Source organism: Triturus cristatus, chromosome 12 (assembly GCF_964204655.1).
Source record: "Triturus cristatus chromosome 12, aTriCri1.1, whole genome shotgun sequence".
Classification (NCBI taxonomy): Eukaryota; Metazoa; Chordata; class Amphibia; order Caudata; family Salamandridae; genus Triturus; species Triturus cristatus.
Genome location: NC_140595.1, coordinates 6,680,973 through 6,706,693, shown reverse-complemented (window position 1 = coordinate 6,706,693; position 25,721 = coordinate 6,680,973). Strand labels below are relative to the sequence as shown.

The window sequence follows — 25,721 nt, the reverse complement described above, 5'->3', positions numbered from 1 at the left end:
ACTCTTGGAGTGCACCCACCCAGCCCTAATCCACTAAAGCCTGTCTAGGAGGTGATAACACCTCCCTGTGACAGGAAACCTATTGTCCAGGCCTCCCCTGCCGGAGTTTCGGTCAGCAGCAGGAGCCCAGACTCCTGTCTGTGGCTGGCAGCATCCATTTTGTGATGCCAGGGTTCTGTTAGCTGGTACCGGGTATATCAGTGCTGTCAGGTCTCTCCCTCTAGAAGGGTGGGATCATACTTCCACACCAGTTACTGGTGTGGGGGTATGATTCCAAGGTGTTTGACACCAAACACAACATGTTTCCGTGCAACCAGTCCAAAGCTAGCATTTACCGCAAGGTTATAATGCACTTAAGAGTATATGGTCTGGCTGCATCACAAACAACCCAGGAATAAAGGTTCCAAAGGCTGCAGAGAGCCTCTGCTCCTGCATGGGCACCCTCTCAGATAAAACTAAGTACCCTGCCTTCACGATTGATGAGGACTGCCATGGGGTGACTCATAGGTTTATATGTGCAGTGATATGGTGAGATATAGTGAACCTATATCTCAGTAAGGGATGCATGCACCACCTTACCCAGGCTGCTGTAACAGACCTGTGGTCTCATTTTGGAAGGCTTCCCAGGGGCTGCATAATACATGCTGCAGCCCCAGGTAGACCTCTGGGGTACCTATACCCTGGGTACATAGTATACCATATACTAGGGACTTATATGGGTACCCCCAGAATCTAATCTGGAGTTTACCTAAAGTACATTGTACTCAATTTAGAGAGGAAGCAGCTAGGCTGGGGTCCTGGATAGCAGGGCCCCAGCCAGACTAAAGTCGAAAAACCGTGAAACATTAGCAAAAAGTGGGGGTAACCATAAGCAGCAGATCCTACTCTCCTACAACTCCTGAGTGGCATAGACTCTGTCCCCTCTGCTTGCAGGTTCTCCACATCTTGAATCCACCTTTTGGGTTCCACTGGTCACTTTCACCTTCTCCAGCAGAGGCATCTTTCTGAAGTCCTCTATTGAGTTTGATGGGGGTTTCCGACGCCAATTCACACCCATGCACTTTTGCAGGTAACCTGGTGGTATCCATGGGTGGGGTGGCTCTCAAACCTTTTGTCTTCCCTGGGGCTTCTTCAGGGTCCACTGGGAAGGAGCCTTCTTTAAAATTGCAATTGCGACTTACCCATTGACTTGTATTGATCCCACCGTCATGTTCCCACTCTGCACACGGCCTCTGTGGGGCTCCTGGTTACTCACCTCAGACTGGTCCGATTTATTCCTGATTCCTCTCTGTCTTCTGATGGTCATGTCCACCTCCTGCTATGGTCTACCCCTTTTGCTGTCCCAATGTGGCCTGTTGAGAGGTAGAGCACAACCCAGCACAAAAAAGAGAGCAGCAACACAAGCCTAAAAAAGCAAAAGTCCAGCCTACCCTGGTGTTCAGGCGCACCTCCACCCACCAACCCCAAAACACAGAAGGCACAAGAAAAACAGATGTCAAGCGGTAACCTGCTAACCAGTCTGGGCGCTCCACTGCTGCCGTCACAGTGGGAGGTCACCGCACTTCTAGAGGCAGGCTCACCGTACTAGCCGCCTCCACTGTGCAGGTCATGAAGATGATGATTGTGCCGATCTTCCCCGCTCAGCTGCAAGTTTGTTGAATCTATAATACCATTGGGCTGTTGCCTCGGTGCTTTCCTCGATTTACAGGTTGATCTGGAGTCCAAAACCGAATCGAGGGTATACTTGAAGTAAGAGGGATATCGACTTGCACACTGATCCAGAGCCAATCCCGGGGGCCATGGGGGCCTGCACCCGACCACGCGCCCCCTCTGTTATGGCCATAGCGGTTTCATGACTGAAGGACTGTCTGCGGGATCTACACCCCTGGCTGAGACTGAGCTTGTCAGTGGATTCTTGGTAGTTAAAACTCCTCCCTCAGCCCACAGTGGGCTCAAGAGATGGTGCTGGAGTGGGAGATTTAAAGGAAGCTTTTGTCTAAGCTTGCCTTAAAGTCCTTGAACTAGTATGTGGCCCTCCAAGCATGATTTACTCTTCTTGTCACTGGAACCCCCCCCCATGCTCAGCTAGGATTAGCTAACAGCCCCTGGGAATTAACGTATTCAGGCCTTGATAGTTTCACAAAATCTGTCTTATTAGCTAGCGCCATAGGGAAGATGTTAGTCTGAATTTAATGGAGTTACTGGATCCATGACGCGTCTTCCTAGTTTTGTTATTGGATCCATGACGCGTCTTCCTAGTTTTAAATTTTCTACCAGATTCCCTGAATGGAAAGAAGCTGGATCTTTGCTTCAGTTGATAAGTGATCAATAAAGTCCATTTGTGAGATCTACACCTACTTTGTTCCGGTTCTGAAATCTTTACTAGAAGAACCAGAGGTGTCTGAGCCAGCTTGATGTAAGTTCTGATAATGTCCCAAGAATATCTCTCTCACCCTCCTGTGACTGCTCTTTGGCTTAAATATCTAATCCTAAATGCTAGAAAATGTATTCCTGCCAGACTTCTTTCTACCCGACCGTGCTAATCACTTTTCAACAAACCTGCCTTCCTTGGAGTTTATCCACCTACTGTGAATGAGTTAACGATTCGTTTCAGAAAATGGTGATTACTCTGTTTCATGTAGATGATTCTCACCCAAGAACCGTCAAAGGAGAAAGCGGAGGCCGGTCTAGCCAGGACACTCTGTATAACATGCTTTTGCTTACTTTAAGTTGTGAAGCTTGTTACACAACTGGCCGCTGAGTCCAATCACTCTTGATGTAACCTCTATAGCTGGCGAATCCTGATTAGAAGAGGTGATTGGCTTTCCTCCGATTTGTCACCGATTGCCATGGGTAAGGTGGAAAAACCTCGGTTAGAGGTGTGAATGTAGGTGTGCATCACAATCGACTGTCCCCCCGCAGGCATCTGCCCAGATTGCCCTCTAGGGCTTTTTGGCAGAAGGAGGGCTTTCATAGACAGGATTTCTGTTGGAAAAAGGGGTAGTGTTCTAGAGGATCGGGGTCACCTAGACAGGGGGATCGTTGTCCCTCGAAAGGCTAACCTATAGGTGTGTTACACCCCTGAAAAACCACAATACACAGTAACCAAGGTTAGTTCTTTGTAGTATGTAAATCCCAAAACTTAGTTATTCTGAATACATAAATAGAAAGTAAGATTGATTCTTATATTATGGTATTTATTATTTCCTAAGCTGTTGGTGATCTTCAAACATCATTGACTCAATACAGGAATTTGTGAACTGTAACAGGCGGTCGTGTGTTTCGCTCATTGTGGCGCACAGGCCGGGGGTTCTTTCAAGGCGCGGTTAGACTGTCTTAGTGAAATTAATTGTATGTCAAGGTCCGTCTTACTGCAAAAGAACATCCCAGTCTGTCCAAAGCGAGGAGGTTGTAGACAATAGCAGTCTTCGTTCATCCATGGTACGTCGGGTAAAAAGTCACGTGGTTGCTTATTTTACCACAACCATCTGTTCTCTTCTTGGAAAGGCCCCAGACCTGCACCCCACAATGGGTGAAAAACGTGTCGGCTGCTCACAGTGAACACATTTCTAGATTATGTCAATGATGTTTGAAGATTACCAAGACCTTGTGAGAAAGTGGGTTTCTGTTGCAGTAACCCCCCCCCCCCCCCCCCCACACACTTTTTTTTGTTGTTGCCAGACTACTGATGTTCTTTGACTTGATGTGCTCTAGGGCCCTGCCAATCTGGACCCCAGGGCCTGTGTTCTTTCCCCAAAACACAACCCAATTGGCATCTCTGGCCGCAAGTCAGCCCCTGGTAAATGGTACCATAGGTACCCAGGGCACAGTGACCAGAGAAGGCCCCTAAGGGCTGCAGCACTTATTGTGCCACCCTTCGAGGCCCTGTGCCCTGACACGCGCGCACACTGCCTTTGCAGGCTGAGTGTCTGGGTGCAGAACAAAACAAAGAGTCGACATGGCACACATCCCTGTGTGCCATGCCCACAAACCACTGCTCTGGTGCATGAGCCCTGTACCCCTACAGTGCCAAGGTCCATTCCTGGGCTCTGTAAGTGCAGTGCTGCCATTAAGAGTATATGATGCTGGGAGGTTGTCATTACGAACTCCACAGCACCATAATGGCTACACTGAAGACTGGGCAGTTTGGTATCAAACTTCTCAGCACATTAAACCCACACTGATTCCAGTGTGGGATTTAATGTAAAATGCACCACGGAGGGCATCTTAGAGATGCCCCCTGAAAAACGACCAACTCCCAGTGACCTGACTGAGTGGCTGCGCAGGCTGCCACCACCAGACATGTTTCTGGACCCCTGGGTCGAGAGCCTGCTTCTCTCAGGGGCTTGAAACCATGCACATCCTGGGACGAGGTGCCAAGCCTCCTCCCCCAGGATGGACAGGGTTCACGAAGGAGAAGCTTCAAAGGCTTGCCATGCCGCCTTTGTGAGCCTCCCCAGACCATTTGCTGCTTTTAGCAACTGGTCCCCACTGGTTCTACCCCCCACTTTGGGCGGGAGAACTGGTGGGAAAAACAAGTGAGGAAGAGAGGTGTGCCCGCCTCTGCCAACCCTTTACCTACCTGTAACGCCCCTAAATTTAGTATTTAGGGGCACCCTGAACCTTCCTTCCTCAGATCCACCAACCACAAGCAAAGAAGGACGAGAAGTCGTGCAGAGCTAACAAGAGGACGACGCCCACTGGCTTCGCCCCAGCCCTACAGGTCGGTCTCCCCTCGAACCTGCTCCTGCGAAACCCCGGCGTGTCCAGCGGCCAGCAACCTCCACAACCCCGGAGGACCTGCCTGCATTCACTTTCCAAGCTGTTTCTCCCGGGAACACCGGACGTGTTTAAACTGCAGCTTCTGGTGCCACCTTCGAAGTGGTGGTCACTCCTGGAAGATCCTCGTCCCCGAGCCAGCAGTGTTTCTTTGTCCCGGAGAACCTCCATTGAATTCATCAGGGCATCCGACCTCAAAACTGCACCCGACCGCCCTAGTGCCGCTGAGGGTGCCCTTTTTGTGCTAACCTGGTCCCCAAATTGCCTCGAGCTTAACCCTAGGAGCTTTGCTCCCACAACCCCGTGGCTTGTTTGCCAGCCGCCACCAACCGGAGCCCCCCTATCCTACATAGGATAACATTGTGCCTCAACACTCTGCACCCGGCCGCCCTAGTGCCACTGGGGGTGCAACAACCGTGCATCACTGACCCTGGGAGACACCTGAGTCTAACCCCAGAACCCTAACTCAAAAGACCGATTACCTACCTGGAAACCGATAACCTCTTTTTAATCATAGAATAACATTGACACTTTGTCTCCCAAAAAGTTAACAAGTGTCGACTTTTGAAAACTAAGAATATTTCTTAAAAATAGCCCAAATAACCTAACCAAATTTTCTCAACTGTTTGCAGGAAAGTTCCCAGTGCTGAACCCAGGTGTCCAGCACTGAGTAAGAAAAGTAACTTACCTGTGAATTGAATATCCTTCCGTAGGATAACATTGGGGGTTCTTTGTGAAAAAAGTTTCTGTCAACTTTTGAAATACAAGAATATTCTTTAAAAATCGTACAAACTACAAAAACGTAATTACTTACCTGTTTTAAGTAGATGTCCCAGTGCTGATTCTAGGAGTCCAGCACTGGATTACAAAAGTAACGCAAAAGTAACTTACCTGCTAAGTGAATTTCCTCCCATAGGATAACATTGGTGATTCTAAGTGAAAATGTTCGCCAACTTTTGAAATACAATATTTTTTTAAAAACCGTACCTCTAACTAAAACACATTTATTCACCTGTTTTCAGGAAATGTTCCTGGGCTGAATCTAGGCTCCAACCCTGTGTTTGTAAAAGTAATCTGAAAAGTAATTAACTGCATTTTCCTTAAAAAGCACATTCATTTGAATGCACTCTCCCTGCAATGTGCCGCAAGCTGCTTTCTTAAACCTGTACAAGTTGTACTGCAATTTTGAACTGTGTTCATACAAGTAATTTACTACTGCAAAGTATTCATATGCTTACCTGTACCAGGCTTGCTCGGTTCTAGAACTAAAGCACCAGTATATTTTTTTATACAAAAACAGTTGGCTTAGAGTTCAGTTCTTGAGTGTGTGAGAGCATTTGCTGACTGAGTGTGTACAACAAATGCTTTACACTGTCCTCTGATACTGCCTTACTGCCTCGACCAAGCTACCACTTTTGAGAGTAAGGTTCTATCTAACTTTTAACCCCTGGAGACCCTTTTACTCTATATACACACACTGTACCTCACTTTGGTGCAGTGTATATATAGAGCCAGTTTCTTACAGACCTCACAATTTAATAAACAGTATTAAGATAAGAATCAATCTGCCTTTGTATTTGTGTTCAGGATAACCAAGTTAGGCTTTTTGGACCCGCATGCTGTATATGACTAACCTTAACCTTAGTTAATATTCGTAGACAGAGCTGAAGAGTTGGATGTACAGCCCTCTGCAGAACATCTTTGGGTGAGACGGTGGCTTGTTCCAGCGAGTAGTGTCCTGAGAGTGGAGGAACACTATCTCTCAAATGAAGACTCGCTGGACCATTACAAATGGGACATTGCTTCATTGCGTAGGAGTCAGCAGTCGCATCCCATTGGGCCAACGCTGGCAATAACCCCTGTTCATCAGTGCCAGAAATAGCCATTCTTGTCTGACAGGATTGAGTCACAATCCATTCCTCAACTGCACTTCATAGTGATGCTCCCGAAAGGCACCACAGGGAAGTCTGTTTTTAGCTCTCAGCCGCACGTTTTGGCTGGCGCAGCAACAGCAGTGACTCACATTTCTCTGAAAAGTTATTTTGATGATCTGTTCTCAACACATAGCTAATTTGTGATTTTCTTTCATTTTCTTTTTTGGGATGATTATGAAATTTGAATGCAAATAGTCAGACTCTTCTCTTTGTGCGAGGTGGTCACAGACTCCGGAACCTCCTGTGTACATGGTGACTGATGGGAAAGTTGGTTGTCACAGACTTGCGTTCGCCCTGTAAGCTCTTTACTAATAAGGTTCACAGGTCTCCAAACACAGCGCCTGCTCGCCAGCCTCTGAGCATCGACTGTTGCTCTCAACCTCCGGTAGTGATCGCAGACATTCATTGAACACTCTTTCCATCTAGAGACTGGACTCCACAATGTCGTATACATTCTGCTCGTCCTGTTCCATTGATGTGGAACTGCACATTCCCAGTGCACTTCGTGCTGCTCGTGTGAATGTGAGTTAAGAGACCCTTTTGGGCGGCATGTTCTACTCCTTGCCTCACGGAGTTAAACCAGTGCCGTGGCCTCAACTTCACAACCTTATTCTTAAAAACAAGATCTGTCACTTCTCCTAATTGCCGCTCATACTTTCAGGAACCATTAACACCCACCAGCTCTCTTCCCTGCCACCCTCTTCTCATTATTAACGCCCACTTCCCCATTAACACCAGCTAGGCATTCTTCCCTTCACCGTCCTGAGATTGTGGTTTTGAATTTGCTACTGCAGTTTTATTTGAGGCTTCCACTGCTGGCCCTGCTTACTGCTTATTTCTGTGCTTGGTGCCCCCTGTTCCATGTGTCTGCCACTGAACTAGCGCCTCCTAGCCATGAGGCAGGTGCAGCCTTTCTGGAACCCCTTTCATGTTTGAACTGACAGGACACTGTCTTCCTAGGTTCACTATCCACTTGCTGCCCTGACCTCACCGAGTGCCAGCTCTGCTTAGCATTCATTTGCAGTGGTTTGAGGAAGGGAGAGCAAGAACTCTAGGTTGAGTGGCATCCATCACAGACGAGGCCCACTGGGGCCTGCTTTTTCTTTTCAGATGGGACAGCGCAGAAAGCTTTCACCTGAGCAGTCCTCCCTCGGTAACGCCAATACTAATTTGCATTTGATTAGTCATCCTCTCTGGTTGCGTAGAGAAGCTAACCACAATGGAATGGAGTGTTACATAGACATGGCCTTTGGTTCTTAGTGATTCGGGCATCACTATAGTAATTTCCTGAGGACTGGCTCTACCAGGCATTTGTCTTCCAAGGTGGCACATGAAGTGGGCACCTCCAGATCCCGGTTTCCTGTCTCCTGTCCCGTCTTGGTGTATTCCATCGTCCCCGGTAATTCCCTGCAAGAGATCCGGGACTGGTCTCTGTAGTGAGATCCTCTCTGCTTGGAGCTTATCTCATTGTCTCTGTCCCTGCTCCTAAGTTACCTTTGCATCCATCCAGAGTTTGGCAAGGTTACTTTGTCATTTGGACCCATTTGCTTATTTTTGTGTGGGTTGCGTGACTTTTGTGTGTGTTGCACCTTATGGAGTGAATGTTGGTGTATGTTTGGACACCGCATACATGGTTGTGCAAGATGATGGCTCTCCTGCAAGCTGCATTTGTCCTTGGTGGACATGACCACCTGCATCTCCCTGTGCTGAAGATGCCTCCTGACACCAGTCTTAGTTTTTGAAGTTTTTGGTGGAGAGGTAGGGGTGATAGGACATTTTAATCATCCTTTGTTTAGTCCAGGTTTCCCCTGCCTTAATGAAATCCAATTCTGCAGAAGCACCCTGGGAGAGTTGACCCTCTGGCTTATCCACATCCTGACCAATTGGACTCTTCTGAATTGACCTCTGCTCTAGAAGACCTTGAAAACCAGACAGAAAGAAGAGGGATTCACTTCCACTTATCTCTCAATGAGAAATGAATGTTTTGAAAGAATTGGTGTTCTGGTTGGCTCTGGCATCCTAAACTAGCCAGACAAGTTGTGCATATGCCAGCGGTAAATATGCCGGGATCAAGGAAACCTCATCAGCCTAGTACAAACTTCTGGTCAGTCACAATGTCTGCTGATTGCTGCCTAGGATACACCTTAGTACCTTCCTGAAGACACCTGTGATGTGAGCACTGGAAGGTGAAGTGTTTCTAAAAGGGAGAAGCTGCCTAGACTGCCAGAAGACTGGCTCCTGGCTCGACTGTCTCCAGCAGATGTGTCATGGATCCCTCTTAGTCCTGTAGCTCATCTGTCCCAGCATCAGAATGACTCTTCCAGAGCTTGGCTGCAGATGCCCTTTGTTATCAGTAGTGCACATGCATGTCACGCACCCACCACTCCTCTGCCCTTCCCATGCCCTGACCAGGGAGCCTGCTCTTTCTCAGCAGTGTCCAGCCTGCTCCTCTTGCCATCGTTTTAACCCCTGGTTGGTCGATCTCCTGAAGTCCAGTTTTTAGCTTGAAGTGGTGTAGTCCTCAGCAACCAGTGGTCCCCAGTTTTGTGAATGTCCCTGCCACCACTGAGGGCCAGTCCTCTAAAGCTTGGTTCCTTGTTGTAGAAGGTCTAACGGACTGCAGCGTATCCCTGCTCACTGCCTGTCTGTGGTGAACAGGACATACCTTTCAGTTGTGGAGGCTTCCCTGCGCCTTCCTACGTTCAGTAAAGTTCTCTGTTGGCCTAACAGCTGCCACTCTTGCTTGTCTGATGGGTCTTGGATCGACAACCCCTTGACTAGTCCTTGAACTCCACGTGTGAAGCCCACAAAACTGGACTCTGAGAAAGAAGATACACTTCTACTTGATTTGCAGAAAATGTCACATTTTATTTTTGTTGCACGTGTCCAGTATCTTTGCAGCACTGGTGCGGCAGTCGCTGAATTCCAGAACAGCCTGAACCATCTCATGTTGAGTCGATGTCCGTTCCTAATGCTAAAATTCAGTTTCCAGTGAGAACTGGCTCTAGGGGTCCAGTGGATGTCACCTGTCCTGTGGGTGCCCCTGACAGTTTTACACACAGACCACCACTAAAGCCAGAGGTCCTTGGGCGGGGGCTGATCCACAGCTATATTTCTTCCCCTTTGAAAACTTTAAAACCACTTGTGGCCCGAACTGTTTTTGAACATCACTGTTTTTAACTGGATGCCAATTACAAGATACGTGACAGCCACCAGACCAGGCCACCGACTTTGGCCACCTCGCAGCCACTATGTTCCTGGCTCTGGGTGGTCCCCATGTTTGCTGATGGGTTTTTGGTTTTAGGGAAATATCTGATTTTTGTCAATTTACGACTGGTCTTCAACCCACTGGTTGTTCAGTGGTCTCCAGTGCCAGGAGGGATCGAAGCATCTTGTAGCAAGGTTACTTCATCGCTTTGTTTTTAGCCTCGCACCTTTCCATGGACTGGCTCACCCGTGATTATTTCTTAACACTATTAAGGGGGGGGGAGGGGGGGCTGTCCAAGTGTGGGCTGATTGGAAAATATTGTTTGTAGGGACAATGAGCTAAAATGCCTGATGCATAAATGATGCAAAGGGCTTGGTTTTGGTTCACTGTCTTTTCTTAGATGCAGCGGTGACTGATCATTGGATCGGTGTTTCTTCTCCTGCTGTATCTTCCTATCTGTATGAAAGTGCCCCTTTTGCATGGTTTCCCCCTAACTTTTTGCCAGATACCTGATGCCAACTTGACTGTGTATGTGCTGGGATCCTCCTAACCAGACCCCAGCACCTATGTTCCTTTCCCAAAGCTGTACCTGTGACCAGGGTAGGCCTCTAATGGCTGCAGCACCTATTGTGCCACCCTTAGAGGCCCTGTACCCTAACGCACACTCTCACACACACTCACACTCTCACACACTCACCTTGCAGGCTGCGTGTTTTAGTGCAGAGAAAAGTGAAGATTCGACATGGCACACATCCCTATGTGCCAAGCCTGCAACCCACTGCCTGTGGCCTAGGTGAGTCACCCCTCTAGCACGGTGCACTAAACCCCAAGTGAGGGCACAGTTGCATGAGCACTGTACCCCTACAGTGTCTAAGTCAATTCTTAGACATTGTAATTGCAGTAAAGCCATAAACAGTATATGGTCTGTTAGTTGGTCATTACGAACTCCACAGCTCCACAATGGTTTTACTAAATCGTGGGTAGTTTTGTAGCAAACATCTCAGCACATTAAACCCACACTGATGCCGTTGTGGAATTTATTATACCATGTACTCAGAGGGCATCTTAGAGATGCCCCCTGAAAACGACTATCCCTGGTGTGGTGCCTGAATGGCTACCCGCCATTTGCCGCCACCAGGCAGGTTTCTGGACCCCTGGGTAGAGGGCCTCCACTGTCTGGGTCCAGAAAAAGTCCATCCTGGGCAGAGGTGTCATGCTTCCTTTTCCAGAAAGGACTGAGTCCACTGAGGGGAAGCTTCGAAGGCCTGTCACCTTTGTTAGCTGACCCTGGCTTTTGCTGACCCCAGCTCCCACTGTTTCTGACCCCCCACTTTGGATTGGAGAATTAGTGGGAAAACCAAGTTGGGAACGGAGATGTGCCCACCCTTGCCAACCCTCAGGTTGGGGAGGAGAGATGAAGCACACATCTCAGTCCTGTAGGAGAGTAGGATCTGGTTCTTCTAGTTACCCCCACTTTTTGCTGATGTTTCTCTGTTTTTCGACTTTAGTCTGGCTGGGGCCCTGCTATCCAGGTCCCCAGCCTAGCTGCTTCCTCTCTAAATTGATTCCATGTACTTCAGGTACACTCCAGATTGGATTCTGGGGTACCCTTATAAGTCCCTAGTATATGGTATACTATGTACCGAGGGCATAGGTACCCCAGAGGTCTACCAGGGGATAACCAAATGGTAAATGCTAACTTTGGACTGGCTGCACGTAAACATGTTGTGTTTGGTGTCCAATAACTTGGAATCATACCCCCACACCAGTAACTGGTGTGGAAGTATGATCCCACCCTTCTAGAGGGAGAGACATGACAGCACCGTTATACCCGGTACCAGCCTAACAGAGCCCTGGCATCACAAAATGGATGCTGCAGCCACAGACACGAGTCTGGCCTCCTGCTGCGTACCGAAACTCCGGCAGGGGAGGCCTGGACAAAAGGTTTCCTGTCGAAGGGAGGTGTAACCACCTCCAAGACAGGCTTTAGTATATTGGGGCTGGGTGGGTGCACACGGAGTGCTTTGAAGTCCTGCACTGGGGGCACATTTGGTGTCCCTGTGCATAGTCCTGCTCAAACTGGTTGCAGGGGCTACCTGCCCCTGCTCTGACGCGAAACGGGACAAAGAAAATGGGTGTAGACACCTCTTTCCAAACCCTCCCATAGCTGGGTCCCCTGAGTTAGTCCAACCCCTTCCTTGGGTATAAAGAAGGAACCTCTGTAACAGAACTTTAGATATTCCTGGACGAAACTCTGAAACTGAATCCCGGACCTTCGATCTGTTCAACGCCAGATGACTGAAGAATCTTCCTTGGGGTAAAGGAGTTACTCCCCTGCTTGGCAGGCACCAAAGACCCATCTGTCGGGTCTGCATGTTCGAAGCTCCCGCTGGACGCCGAGGACTTTGCAACACCAGGATGGATGGATTTCCAGACTTCCCAGAGGCCTAACCGAGTCCCCAGCAAAGCTGAGATCCGTAGCCCTCGTGGGTACCGTGGGACCGGAATCCCAGGACACGTGCACATTTGTTAGTGCAATAGCTTTTCGACGTCCCGTGAGGCTGTGCATTGGGTTACTTGTAGCCCAGACTCCGAGCAGTGAATCCAACGAAGATTGCTGGTCTACCCACTCCGAGTGACCCGTGGGCTGCCATTTTGTGATTCCTCTCGAGGTCCCTTTGCGATTGGGCTTCCCTGTTTGCTCCAGATGTACCGTGACACTCCATCCCTTAGGGAGTCTCCAGGACCTTGCTGGTCCGCACCGAAGCATCTTTCTCCTTTCTGCGTGGGTTGCTGTTGCCAAGGCTTGTTGTGTCCAATCCGGGCACCGACACTGCAGCACTCAACATCCTTCGTGGGACAGCTCGAATCCAGTTCCTGGTCGTCCTCGACGCCTCGTGGTCCTCGTGGCTGAAGAGTCCATGTTCACCTCTTCTCACCTGAAACACCAGAAATCGGTGGGCATTCGTCTATCGTGCCCCTGGTCACTGGCAAGTGACCCAGACTCTGTCCCCTTTGCTTTCAGGTTCTTCACATCTCCGATCCAGGCTTGGATCTCTTCGGACACTTCGCATCTTCCTGGCAGCAGCACTTCTTCGCCAGCTTCCATTGAAAACGACCACGTTACCCGACACCATTTGACACCTATGCACCCGGCTTATCTGGGTGAGGTAACTCGAGTACTCCGGTGCTCCTGTGGGTGTTGACCCTAGAACTGTCGAAGTCCAAGAGGGTTGGGTCCTAGTCCATCTCGAAGTGTCCCTAATCTTTAAAAATCTAACCGCGACGTTCCCCATAGAAGCTAACGGGAGCTCGCGGCTGTGTTCTCACACTGCCCCGTGGGTCCCCTGTGTCACTACCTTGGGTGGTTCCTTGGGGTCCCAGCGATTCTACAGGCTCTAGGCCTTGTGTCTAGTTAAGTCGTGGTTCTTATACCACTTTCTTAGTATATGGTTTGGCTCACCCCTAGGGCCTAACGTGTATTTGTGCTACTTTACTGTAATATTTGAAGTGTAACTTATGTGTTTTGACCTCTAGCCTCATAAAGAGACTAGTTGGGTGTGTTTAGTAATAAATACATATATTTTATATATATATATATAGTGTGTGTGTATGTATGTATATGTATATATATATATGTGTGTGTGTGTATGTATGTATATATATGTGTATATATATATATATATATATATATATATATATATACCTACCTACCTAGTGTGGTCTCCTTTCATTTAGCCACTCAGATTATAGACTGGTAAAACAAGTTGCTTTACATTCCTTCAAGACTTAGCCTGAAGGCTGCTCTCCATAGCTACCACTAGGATAGCTTTCAATAAAGGTTGTCTTTAACCTATCATCAATAAGGCGTTGTTTGGACTGGTGCAAGGTGCCCACTATAATTAGTGGACAGCATATGCCAGGCCAAGTTCTCACAAGTCCCCTCCATCTTAAAGATGAGGGGACCCAACCAATCGGAGAGGCCCATGCCACTCTCCTACTGGTAGGTGGCATGATAGGGGGTGTATTCGCCCAAAGAAAGAGACCTATTGGTCCCGGCCTGCACACTCCTGTAATGCCCCTAAATTAAGTATTTAGGGACAACCCCCCCTAAACTTTGCCTCCTCGGATTCGATAAGAAGGAAGGACTGAAGAGCCGTGCTGAAAGAGGAAGAAGACACCAACTGCTTTGACCCCAGCCCTACTGGCCTGTCCCGACTAAGACCTGCAACCAGCAAAACCCCTTTGTGTCCAGCAGCCATCCAGAACCCGGAGGACCTGCCCTACCATCACCAAAAAGACTCTGTTTCCAGTAAGCAGCGGTTTTGCTCAACCCAAGACTCCAACCCAGACCCCAGATGCAGCTCACTCAGTTGTTCTGCACCACTCTACACCCAACACCTGGGGGCTGAGTTACAGTGGCCCAACACCACAAAGAAGTCTCCCCAGGGATTCTGACCTGGGATCTTGCGATCCCAGACCTACCACTATCTTCTACCAGACTCCTGCAGCCTCCACCTGAGAGGTCCCCCCCCCCCCCCCCCCCCCGACTGCGACCTGGTAAGAAAACCTGACACCCAAATACATCCCCCCCCCCCCCCCCCCACCCTCTGCACCCGATGCCCCCAGCTTTTGGTTGCCCATCTGACTGTGTCCAGGCATCCCTCAACAATCCAACTTCTCTCGCCGGTGGTCGCCCTCCGGAAACCTGCTTGCCCGAGCCTGCAACTTTTCTTCCAAACTAGAGATTTCCATTGGAAACACAGGGCTCCTGACGTCTCCTTGGCACCATGCCTCCATCCGTCTCAGCTCTGCTGGTGGTGCAGCTCCTGTGCCGATTTTTGACCACTGTAGTGCTGATCTTAATCCCAGGAGCTTTGCTCCCATAACCCAGTGGCCTGCTTGTGAGCAGCCCCTGACTGAAGGCTCCCTGGCCTCCTTTACTAACATTGGGCCACTGCACTCTGCAACCGGCCGCCCTAGTGGTGCAGATCGAGTGCTTCCTTGAACCTTGGTTCTAACCCCAGCACTGAAAGTCGTTTACTTACCTGCAAACCAATATCATTATTTATCTCCATTGGAACCCATGTTGTTGTTTTTCCTCTGAAATGTTGACCTGCTTTTTGTATGGAATTAAAGTAACTGCTTTGAAAAGTAAATTGCCTTACTTACCTTTGTAGTGTAGAACCCACGGTGTGATATCTAGGCAAATCACACCGAATAGTCGATGCAACACAAAAGTAATGAATATCAATTTCAAAGTATTCTACACTCACAAACCTGTAACAGTTTCATCTACAATTGCATTTCTTTGTACAGCCTTGCATTTGAAAGAATATTTTACCTACCTGTGCCAAGTCTGCCTAGTTGTAGAAATAAAACCGAAGTATACCTTGTTTATACTTACCTAATTGGTTTGGATTCCGTCTCAGAGTGTGAGCCATCAGTCTTGATGGAGTGAATACAAATAATGCTTCACACTCTCTCTGATAAGCCGAACTGCTCGACCACACTACCACAGAGGGCTGCTAGTATTATCTACTTTAGCCTCTGCTATACCTCTGAGGAGCCACTGGAATCTGTGCACACTACACCTTACTTTGTTACAGTGCATATATAGAGCCAGACACTATCCTAATTCACCTCAGGAGTAAGCTTTTCCTCTCGAGAGCAAGTGATCAAGTGCCTGTTATCAATAACCTAGTTTTCCAGTGCATGTGTTGTGATCCCAGAAGACCCATAATCAATGACAAAAACCACACCGGATACTGCCTGCTAACCCTCGATGGTTACAAGAAAAGGCCACCAACAGATTCACAGGAGCAGGTTGTTGAGACTGGATCTGCTGTAGTTGGAAGTCCTAGAACACGGCTGCCTATGGGGGTGCCTTGGAGCCCCATTCACTTCCAGTAGTGGACGTAGGCCTGCCTGGGGCTTACCTTGCTATAGCTTCCTCCCTCGTCCTGCATGTGGTTAGCTGGTACTGTGGCATAGATGCATCCGAGTGCTTGCTTCTTTACCCTCCTCGTGGGCCTCACAGGGAGTTTGTCCTCCCTTGTTATATTTACATGTTTGCATAAATCGCCCACACAAGCAGTTTACCTTTTGCATTGTGCTCCATCTGCTTGTTTTCACCTCGTGCATAGAAGCCCGAGCCATGTGGCAGTAGCACTACAATCTTCCATCACTGATCAGACATCGCAGCAATGACCGCAGCAGGACATGCTTCCTTTAACCACATAATGGTGCAACAGACAGTAGCTTGCAGGGCAAACTTCTTTCACTCACAGAATAGGGCAACTCACCCGGCAGCTGTGCAAGCTTCGCTTATTCAAAATAATTAGCCTAGGGAGCTGCAGTGCAAGTTTCTATTGGAGACATAAAATGTACAGTGCAGACACCATCAGTGCAGGTGTTCTTTACACGCGTACAATGTACAGTATGTCCAGCAGCAGTGAGAACTTCCCTTACACACATACACAGTACTGTACAGGCTGCAGCTGCGCAGGCTCCTCTGGTGAATAATCTACAGTACGGATGATAGCATTGCAAGCTTTCTATGGTATAAGTGCAGGCAACAGCTGTGCAAGACACACCCACACACACACACCCCACACACACACACTTCTCTTATGATTAATATACAGTACAGGCAGACTTGCAAGCTTCACACACATACAATGTCCAGTAGTTTCAGCAGCTGTGTAAGCTTTCATCATGAATAATACACAGTACAGATGGCATTATAATGTAGTAGAAGCACCCTCACACATGTACATAACAGGTGCTAGCAGTGCAGACTTGCATCTTGCACCCCCTTGTAAAGTCTTCTGGTGCGCGGACATTCACCCTCTTTGCCTTTTGCAGGGATGCTCGCCTACGACCCAGCAAAAAGGTTTTCTTTACAACAGATCCGGCAGCACAGGTGAGTGTTGCTACCTTCTCTCTTTATCTAACTGGCCTAACTCTGGTGTGACGCCCCTTCCACTCGCAGGTGTTTGTGATTGTAGATTTATTTCACTACATGGTGGTGGGGCACTCCCCTGCATGTAACTGGTGTTAGTTTGCCCCATCTTGCTGCCCCATCCATGTAACCTGCCACTTCATACGGCGATTGTCCCCTTGACTCCTTAGTGTTGAGAGGGTGGGGTGGTGGGTGTGAGGTCCTTCCTCTGCCTGCTGTTGGGCCCTCCGCCGCATGTCCTTCTAGCCAGCCTGGACACTTATCCCTAGGGGAAGTCTCGTTACATCTCTCTGTATTGTCAGCTGCCCCCATGTTTCTGCTGTCATCCTTTCTGCCTGCATTTCACTGTTCCCTAATTTCTCTGCCCCGATGTATCCTTTCACCTCTCCTGGGTCTCCGCAACCAGTCACCCAACCCTCTTGCCTCTCCCCTCATATCAGCCCTCCAGCACACACTCACTCCACCGTCCCTGCTCTCAGACACCTGCCTGCCCCTTTGCTGCCTCACCTGGTGTCTGCACAATACCCAGATCACCATCCAGCTTTTCAATGTTGTCAGCTTGACTGTCAGGCCACACTGCCCCTTCCCCATGTGTAGGGGCTGCTGCACCCACTGTCTTTATGCTGCTCGCCTAGCCCTCTTACAGGATGAAGGAAAGCGGCGCTCTCATGTGGGGTCAGCGCTGCCCCTTCCACCTGCCTTCCTTTACATTGTGTCAGACCACTCCAACTCACCTTTCCCTGGTTTGAGCACAACTTTGCATCTTCAGCAGTCAGCCCACCAATCTAGTCACTAACCAACTCTCCTCATTGTCCTGGTGTGAGCCCACATACACCATCCACATACACCATCCACCTCTCCTTGGTGTTGGCCACCTACATCTACTCCCTTTTGCTGGTGTAAGCTCCAAGCATCTACCCTCCTGTCCTTGCTCCTTCCCCGACCCCCGCCTATCCATAGCCACCGGTACCTTCTGGTCGCCTCCTCCTGCCCATCCTCCACTGTGGCCTTGCTCTGCCAATTCCTGTATGATATCCATGCACCACTCTGGCGTGAGCCCTCACTCCCTGCACAAACCCACTGGTGGGGTATGTGGAGATGAATTTCAGGAGCTCGTGCGTCAGCGCTGTCTGTCAGCGCCACTGACAGGTGCCTCCAGGGATCCTGCTGTAAGTAGAGTGGGATGAGGGAAAGTAGGGCAGCAGCCAGGAAGCTGGCACAGGCGTATACAAGAGGGCCAGAAACTGGAGCACCTCATTCTGTAGGACCGGAGTCCTTCTGTGGGGTCTAGGGGCCACCTGAGATGTACATGGGAGTCCCTGTTCCTCTTAGTGGGGCTCTGTTCAGGAGAAGGTGAGGCAGGATCTTTGAAGGGGTGGATGTGAGGTGCCAGAGAATGGTTTGTTCGAGAGCCTTCTGTTTGCACTAGGACGTCTCTACTTCAGGGTGAGTCCAAGCAGCCCTTTCTAGACCTGAACAATCGGTCGCCCGTGGCTTGCAGTTCTCTCAGTCCATCCTGGCCTTGTGCCAGTCATTGTGTTGGTACACAAGATTTCCGGGTGGGCAGTGCCTCTATCCTTGCAGTTCCCAGTTTTGCCTGTCTTTCAAGTACTACACCAGGGTGAGGGAAGCTGGGGTTCTGGATGAGCACTGCCTCTGTTCCTATCACTGCCCAGCTTTACCGTCTTGGACCAGGATAAGAGATGCTGCACCGCATGAGCACACCGTTTCCATGGCAACCACCTCCTTTCCTCAGTGTCACACTTCATTTGATCAGCCAAAGCTACCACAGCACTGCTGTCTAATGTGAGAAGGTGGGGGCACTGGGGTGTGTGTGCAATGTTACTGTAGACACTAAGGCACATCTGGAGAGGATGAGGCATGGGAGACTAACCCCCCCCCCCCCCCCCCCCCCCCTCCACACACACACACATTTTACACCAGACGCCTGGCGTCAGCCAGGATCCAGTCTCCGGATGCTGCAGTTTGCGGAGCAGTGGTGTTCTGTGTTTGTGAGTTGAGGTAGGAGACGGACTCCTCCTGCATTACCTCATGCAGGTTCCTGCCAGAGCCTGGGGCTTTGCACTCCTTGTGCTGTGTACTGGATTGAGGTGTATGGGGGCAGCTCCCTGTCGGTGCTAGGGCTATGGTGCTTTCCTCTAGTACAGCTGCACCAAGGAGCAGGAGAGGGTGATTTGTGCTATGTGCGTGGAGGTCCTGTTGGTGCTATATGATCAGATAAGCACTGGGTTCGAGGGGCTGTTAGATTGGTACTGGAAGATTAATTCTGCTTTGTTCAGGGAGTTAGGGTGGGTGGGTGGGTGGGTGGTTGAGTGGGTGGATATAATATACATTCCCTGTTTGGGTGCTTTTATGACACAAAATACAGTAGTGCTAAGAATCTATAGTTCACTGTTAAAAGTGTATCGCCTTAATTCGCCTCCAACGATCACTCCTTAGGGATTATGCAGCTGTGGAGGACAAAATTATGCAGCAGGATTATCTAAATTACTTATGCTTCAAAGGGGAAATTATGCTGCAGTATTACTTTGATCTATCTGTCGGAGCTAGAAATATTTTAGTGCTGAAATCTATGCGGTGAGTGCAGTCTCTTTTTTTAGGAGTGTGGTATGCGGCTGGGTGGGGAGGCTCACTATGTCTTTATAGGGGGGGGGCAATGTCTCTCCCAGTTAAAAGGATTCGTGGAGAAGTCCTTTCCTTTTTTTGGAGGGGGGGGGTGGGGCTTGGAGGGGGGGAAGCATCATCCTGATTTACTGAGTGCAGTGTGCTCTTTTGAGGAGTGTGGTACGGCGCTGTGTGGGGGTGTCGCTGTCTTTCTTGAAGGGTGCACTGTTGTTCCCAGTTGACAGGATTGTGGGGAGGAGACTTTCCCTTTTGGGTGGGGAGGGGAGAGTGCATCATCCTGAGAGCAGTGTGTTCATTTGTGACAATGGAAGGTCTTGTTGATTTGAGGAGGGATATGTGGGGTGGAGACCACCTTACTTGGGGTTTCATTCACAGGCTTGGCACAGAGCTGCCTTCCTTCATCTTTCCTACCTTGTCTCCTCTGTGGGTAATATGAGAAACTTGGAAGGGTTTGTGATCACGTTAGATACTAGCTGCAGGGAGGAGGTGAAACCATCTAGGATTGAAGAGGGGGGAAGAAAGGTCTACTGATGTCGGCAGGTAGCAGAGTTAAATTTTTCGCCTGCCTTCCCCTCCCCAAACTCCGCACAGAGGTTAGTGCCTCAGTGACCACTACAAACTGTAATTGCTCAAAAGCTTGTGCTAAACACTGTACTGCCTTCGGAAGTGTCTACGCTGAGGCTTGAAGGGTTTGGGTAGTGCATAGGAGAGGTGGCTAGAGACTGGGGCCTGAATAGGAGCACCCCACCATATAGGGGCTGCTGTTCACATATGAACATATATGGACTGATGGCAGCTTACGGAGCACCAAGGTAAATGTTTGATCTGGAGGCAGTATATTGAACAACCGACCATAGGGGCAGGTGCAGTTATAGGTCACATGAACGTACGTGGGCTGGTGGCCATCTGTAGAAGCTTTAGGAGTGGTCCATGCCGAGGAGCTGGGCCACGGTTAATGGTGATCTAGGGTATGGAGTAGTCAAGGAACTGGACCACACCTACTAATGATACTTCATGTTAACTGATAGTTTCAGTACTTTCTTAGTAAATTATTTGTTGCTGTTCATCCTTTCTACAGCTGGTTTCGAAAGAAACACCCTCAGACAGAAGCATGTGTCCCCATCCCCCCCAGCCCAGAGACGAGGGACCGGTGGCGGAGTATGACTGTGGTACCATACCTAGAAGACCTGCACGGGTACACCGAGGAGGAAGACGAAGAGCTCTTTGACTTGGAGGATGAGATAATCTTCACTCAGGACTTTACTGTGCCAGGTGAGAGCGGGGCTGAGAGTATGTGGGCCTGATAACACGATGCTGCGGCACTCTTTACTTCAGGAAAGTGCTAGACCTGGCAGTCTTCAAGGAAGACCTGGGATTCGCTTTTGTCATTTGTCCCAAGGTCGGGCATTAAGGTTATTCAGACACAGTTTAGCTCAGCATTGTATTGGGACTCGGTGCAGGAGTTGTTCACGGGGTTTGAAATGACTCTAGGAAACCTCTTGGCTAAGTGTATGCACTGAAGACAGTCACAACTCTATGCGCTGCAGCTCGATGGCATTCGCAAGTTTTTACTGGCTCTGTTGGTCTAGACCTTGCTACTTATGCTGCGCCATCTGCTTGGCCTTCAATTTTTCATGTCTTCTTGTAATAGATTTTGTGCCGAAGCCCTGATTTAGTAGAATGTCGCTAACTGCAAATCTGATTGGATGTGTTCTTTGTCCATGCACTGGGGAGGTGTCTTATCGATTATTCATAGTGCATGGGAGCAGCTCACGCCAGTCCTGTGGTCTAGAATGGACCGTAGAGTGTTAACATAGATACTGTCTGTGCAGGCAGTGTAATGGGCAGTGAGCCTCCATGAGGGAGGAATGCCTCTTGCCGTAGTGCACGTCTTCACAAATATTAATTAAGGTTGGTTCACACAGTCTGTGTTTCAACAGTAGCTTCAAGGTACAGAAAGAACCTCGCACGTAGTATCCCGATGGCCTCCAAGCTGCTATTTGAGGTTCAGGTGCTCTTTTAGAAGTCTGTTTTTGTCCGGGAAATCCACTCCTTCACCTTCTCCCTAGCCGGTGCTGTTCTTCAGAGCAAAGAAAGTCCAGCAAACATAGCTGTCTCCCAGGATTAAAGCTACATTAAAGGTATCCTGCATTGTCTCTTCTGTGACCCTCTGCCCTGCTGCACTATATTCATTATTTGTTCTTGGCTCTCTGTGGAGCTTATTAGGGAGGTGTTAATGAGGGGCTGTGGCAAATGGGTGGGATTTGAGACCCGTGAAGAGCTGGAGCATAGCTCCACCGTCCCTCAGTTCCTAACATTCTCCCCTCCACCAGTGCTTCTCTCGGGTGATTCCACCACAAGTGTGAGTCCACCACAAGTGTGAATCCAGATGATAGCAAGCAGTATCCCTTTTTGAATTCTACATTCTTGGGGGGGTGGGAGCATTGGATTTTTTCTAACATGCCCCAGAAGCACCTCCCTCGCCCAATTAAAACTTAACCCGTTTTTGTACTGTGATCGTTTAATTGCCAGCAGTGAGTGCCTGGAAGGATTATTATTATTTTTTTAAACATTTTACAAATTTTTTCATGCAGCTGCACATGTGAGCCTGGTGTTCAGCTGGCAGTCTCACGCTCTATTGCTCTGCAAAATAACACCATTTAATTTGTCTTCATTAAAACGACTTTCTGCGCCTTATGGGTTGAAGTCTGAGGTTTTATGCAAGTTGTCCCAAGGGGTCGCAGCGTTCTTTCCTCTACTATGCCTTGATGTCTGCGGCAGTGCCAGGTTGGTACTAATCATATTGCCTATACGGGTGGGCGGTGATACACCCCCCACCGACCCACATCCATCTGCTTGGCCCATACAGTGACACGCTTCCCCTTCTCGCCCAAGACTGTTGTCCTTTGCTTCATACAAGATCTGTTCCCTCACACCAGCCCACGCGTTTCAGAGAAATGGCGGGAACAAAGGTTTCTAGGAATGAGCGGAGTTCCCCAAAGAGCAGCGTGATCTGTGCTGCTGAGTGTTCCTTGCCATTCAGTACAGCTCATCTCTGCTTCTCTCTGTGTCATTGTCATGTCTTCACTCCTCTTATGTTCATTAGTGTCTCCTCCATTCTCTTCTCTTTCATTTCAAGTGGTTACTGCTCTCCTCATCTCAGACCTCCATTCGCATTTCACCTTTTCTGAAGCCGGCAGGTCTTTTCTCCTGCACATTCTGCTTTTGAAACTGTTTGACGTCTTCGGCTTCTGGCAGCCTATGCCACTGAGTGTGCCTGGGCTCGCCACTCGGTATGTAACACGCCTGAAGCTCTGAACTCTTTGTCTTAAGAAGGCTTTCCTGGAATGCTCCGCAAGTTGGGACAGGGTCGATCATAGCTATGTGACTGCGAGTCAGTCTATCTGTGTTGTGCTCAAAGCAGTAAATAAGCTCAAGCGAGGTGCCTTGGATTCTCTCTGCCTTTATCCATCATCAGTGACCGAGTCTGTCTCAGTGAGTGCCTTATTTGCCAACAAGCATTAGCACAGCCAATAGTTCTCTTAGGTCAAAACTTGGTGCAGAGCAATTCACTTTGCCAGTGCTCACTTTCTTCGGAATCAGACAAATGTAAAAAACATCCAAGAGGGCTGCCAGTAGGTTTGCTTGCACAGGCGGCTGTCATGAAATGCTTTACTTTCAGTTAATGAGAAGAACCATTCCAACAAAGTTATGATGCATGTATTGAAAAAGGTGCTCTTTAATGCAACCCATTAAGGGGTTGAATTCCTATCAATAATGCATTGGTAGAAGCAAAATTGTGAATATATTCCTGCTTTGTGTAAGCACTGTTGTACCGAAGATGCAACATAGGCAGGGGATAGTTTCTCCTATCTAAATTGTGACTTCCTCTGCAGAAACCTTGTATTTGGATCTAAATATATAAATGAAACTCCCCAAAATTAAAGCAAGAAGTGTCTCTGATGTGTCTCCTGAGGTCGGTTGAAGAGGGACTGATTGTAATGAATGGAGGAGTGAAAGAAAGGTAAAGAACGTGTTGTGAGCAGACACACTGTGGGAGGAGAGGGAAATTATCGTGAATGGAGGAGCGGGTTGATGCATAGAAAGATCCTGGAAGGAATGGAGAGACTGTGAAAGAAGAAGGAAAACTGAAAAATGATAAATTGAGAGTTAGGAGAGAATCCGAAAATAAAGAGAAACACAGAAGAGGTGAATGGACAGGACAAGCGGGTAGAGCTTAGGGAATAGTGGCAGCAAGCATGTGTGAATGGAGTTTCGGGAGGAGAACAGGGACTGCAGACTTGTAATTTAAGGGGTGATGGGATCAGCGCTGTTGGGTTTTGTGGCTCTGGCAATACTTGCAGTTTCCCAGGGGAAGTGATAAACTGAGCAGAAAGCAGCAGTACTCTTAGCCAAGGAGGGTCTCCTGTAGAGGGAGTGTTCCTGTAACCGTTGTTTCGTTGTGCCAGGGAGCTGGGCCTGGATGTTCTGCTGAGACTTGAGGTGCCGGCACCTGCACCAGAACGAGTCAGTCAAAGCACACATCTCTACCAATGTGCTAGTTAGTGCATGAACCACGGAGATCACCAGCCACTGCTGGGTAAGGTAGCACCACTGCAGTAGCGGGCATCCAGGCCCTGCCTGCACCCCCAGACTTTTATGCTGGCACTGCATGAATCCATACTTGCATTGCCCATGACTGACCTTGGACTAACTTGCCGCAGTGGGACCGCTAGAGGTGTGCATGGTGTGCCTCTGTTTGTGTTTATATGGTTGTGTGGGAGTGTGTGATGCGTGTCTTCCTCTCTACGTGTACATCTGCATGCATGCTCATTCAAAGGAGCGAAGATTCTGGGCGTGTTGAATTTGGGCTTTGTGTGAACCCTGGCTTAAAGTCTGGGCCCACAGTTTCTGATGCTGCTTCAGGTGTCAATAGTTAACCATTACTGTGCATGGAGGGCTCTGCAATGATCCAGTGTTTAAAAAGGCACCAACAGATGTGGGCACAATATGCAAAACAGCCATCTATTCCCCTGCTCACCCAGATGTTAACCACAGGCTGGTACTGTGCATTTTGCCCAACCAGTTAATCTTTAAGTCTCCTATCTTTTACAAGAAATAACTAAAGTTTTTACTTTTTATTTTCTCTGCTATCATTTGAGCAGCAGATAGAAAATAAAAATCTGGGTAGGTGTGGAAAACAATGGACGAGGTGGGGGAAGCAACATGTAAGAGGAGGCAGGGATGTGAGGGAGGCTCACACGGGAAGGAGCAAGAAAACACGTGCACTCCATGGAAAACTAAAAGAAAAGGTAGTTCCATTAATGTAAACAGCGTCAAGTGGAAGAATATAAGTCAAACAGTCAGAATATTGTGAGACCGTAATGCAAACAGGCATGCGAGAAACCAGAACAGGGAGGAAAGCCATTGAATAATGAGCTCACAGAGGAGGTCATCAAAGCCGTCTGATCATGAGAAAGGGACTCGTCCAAAGATGTGTGTAAAGCGATACCTTGAAATGACTTGGAACTGTACTCTTAGGATATATACTGCGGATGAAGCTTGGAGAAGGTGCCAGATGGCAGAGTTTTCAAGGTCTGCTGTCCCGAGACAAAAACTGAACTTGCCAGATATGAAGCCGGGGTTTACGCTCTTAAACCAGGGACCTGTACTTGGCAGCAGAGAATCCAGCATTTCAAAGAGTACAGTCCCTGGATGGTATCCTTGCTTGGACGTTTTAAAGCCAGCATCTCAAAGTGTGCTGTCTGTGGCCAGAATATAAACACGCTCTCCCCGTGCCAGCGTACAAGTCATAAAGCACTCTCCTATACCCAGACCTGTTCTAGCCATTTCTCCAACAATGCAATATATATATATGTTCGAGGCATATGAGCTGCAGATTGTACACTTAGCATAGGTCGCCATCTGGTGTTGGGCCCGGATGTTTGCAGTTTGTTTTTCTTCTTGGACAGTCTTTGGAAGTCACGAGTTTGGTGACTCCTCCTTCGGTCCGTACTGCGCATGGGCTTCGGCTCCATCCTCAGATTGTTTTTTTCCGCCATCGGGCTCGGATGTGATACTTCGTGCTCCGGCTTCGAACTTCTACGGTTCCAGCCTCGACGGAAAATCCTCGATTCTTCGAGTTCCTTCATCTTCATCTCTCGAAGCGGCACTTTTCTCCATCCCGTAC

General features: G+C 48.8%; 1 protein-coding gene across 4 annotated transcripts in view; it reads left to right on the top strand.

Annotated features, from left to right (window-relative positions):
- STK11 (serine/threonine kinase 11) overlaps positions 1-25,721 on the top strand; it is a 120,469-nt gene that overhangs the window by 50,430 nt on the left and 44,318 nt on the right. For 2 of the 4 annotated variants that reach the window (XM_085639563.1, XM_085639561.1), the window contains exons 7-9: positions 16,789-16,846; positions 19,346-19,483; positions 20,610-20,803. In XM_085639563.1, the coding sequence (XP_085495689.1) occupies positions 16,789-16,846; positions 19,346-19,483; positions 20,610-20,803 (390 nt within the window). The remainder of the gene's footprint in view (positions 1-16,788; positions 16,847-19,345; positions 19,484-20,609; positions 20,804-25,721) is intronic. The other 2 variants (XM_085639564.1, XM_085639562.1) reach the window with 1 other exon arrangement.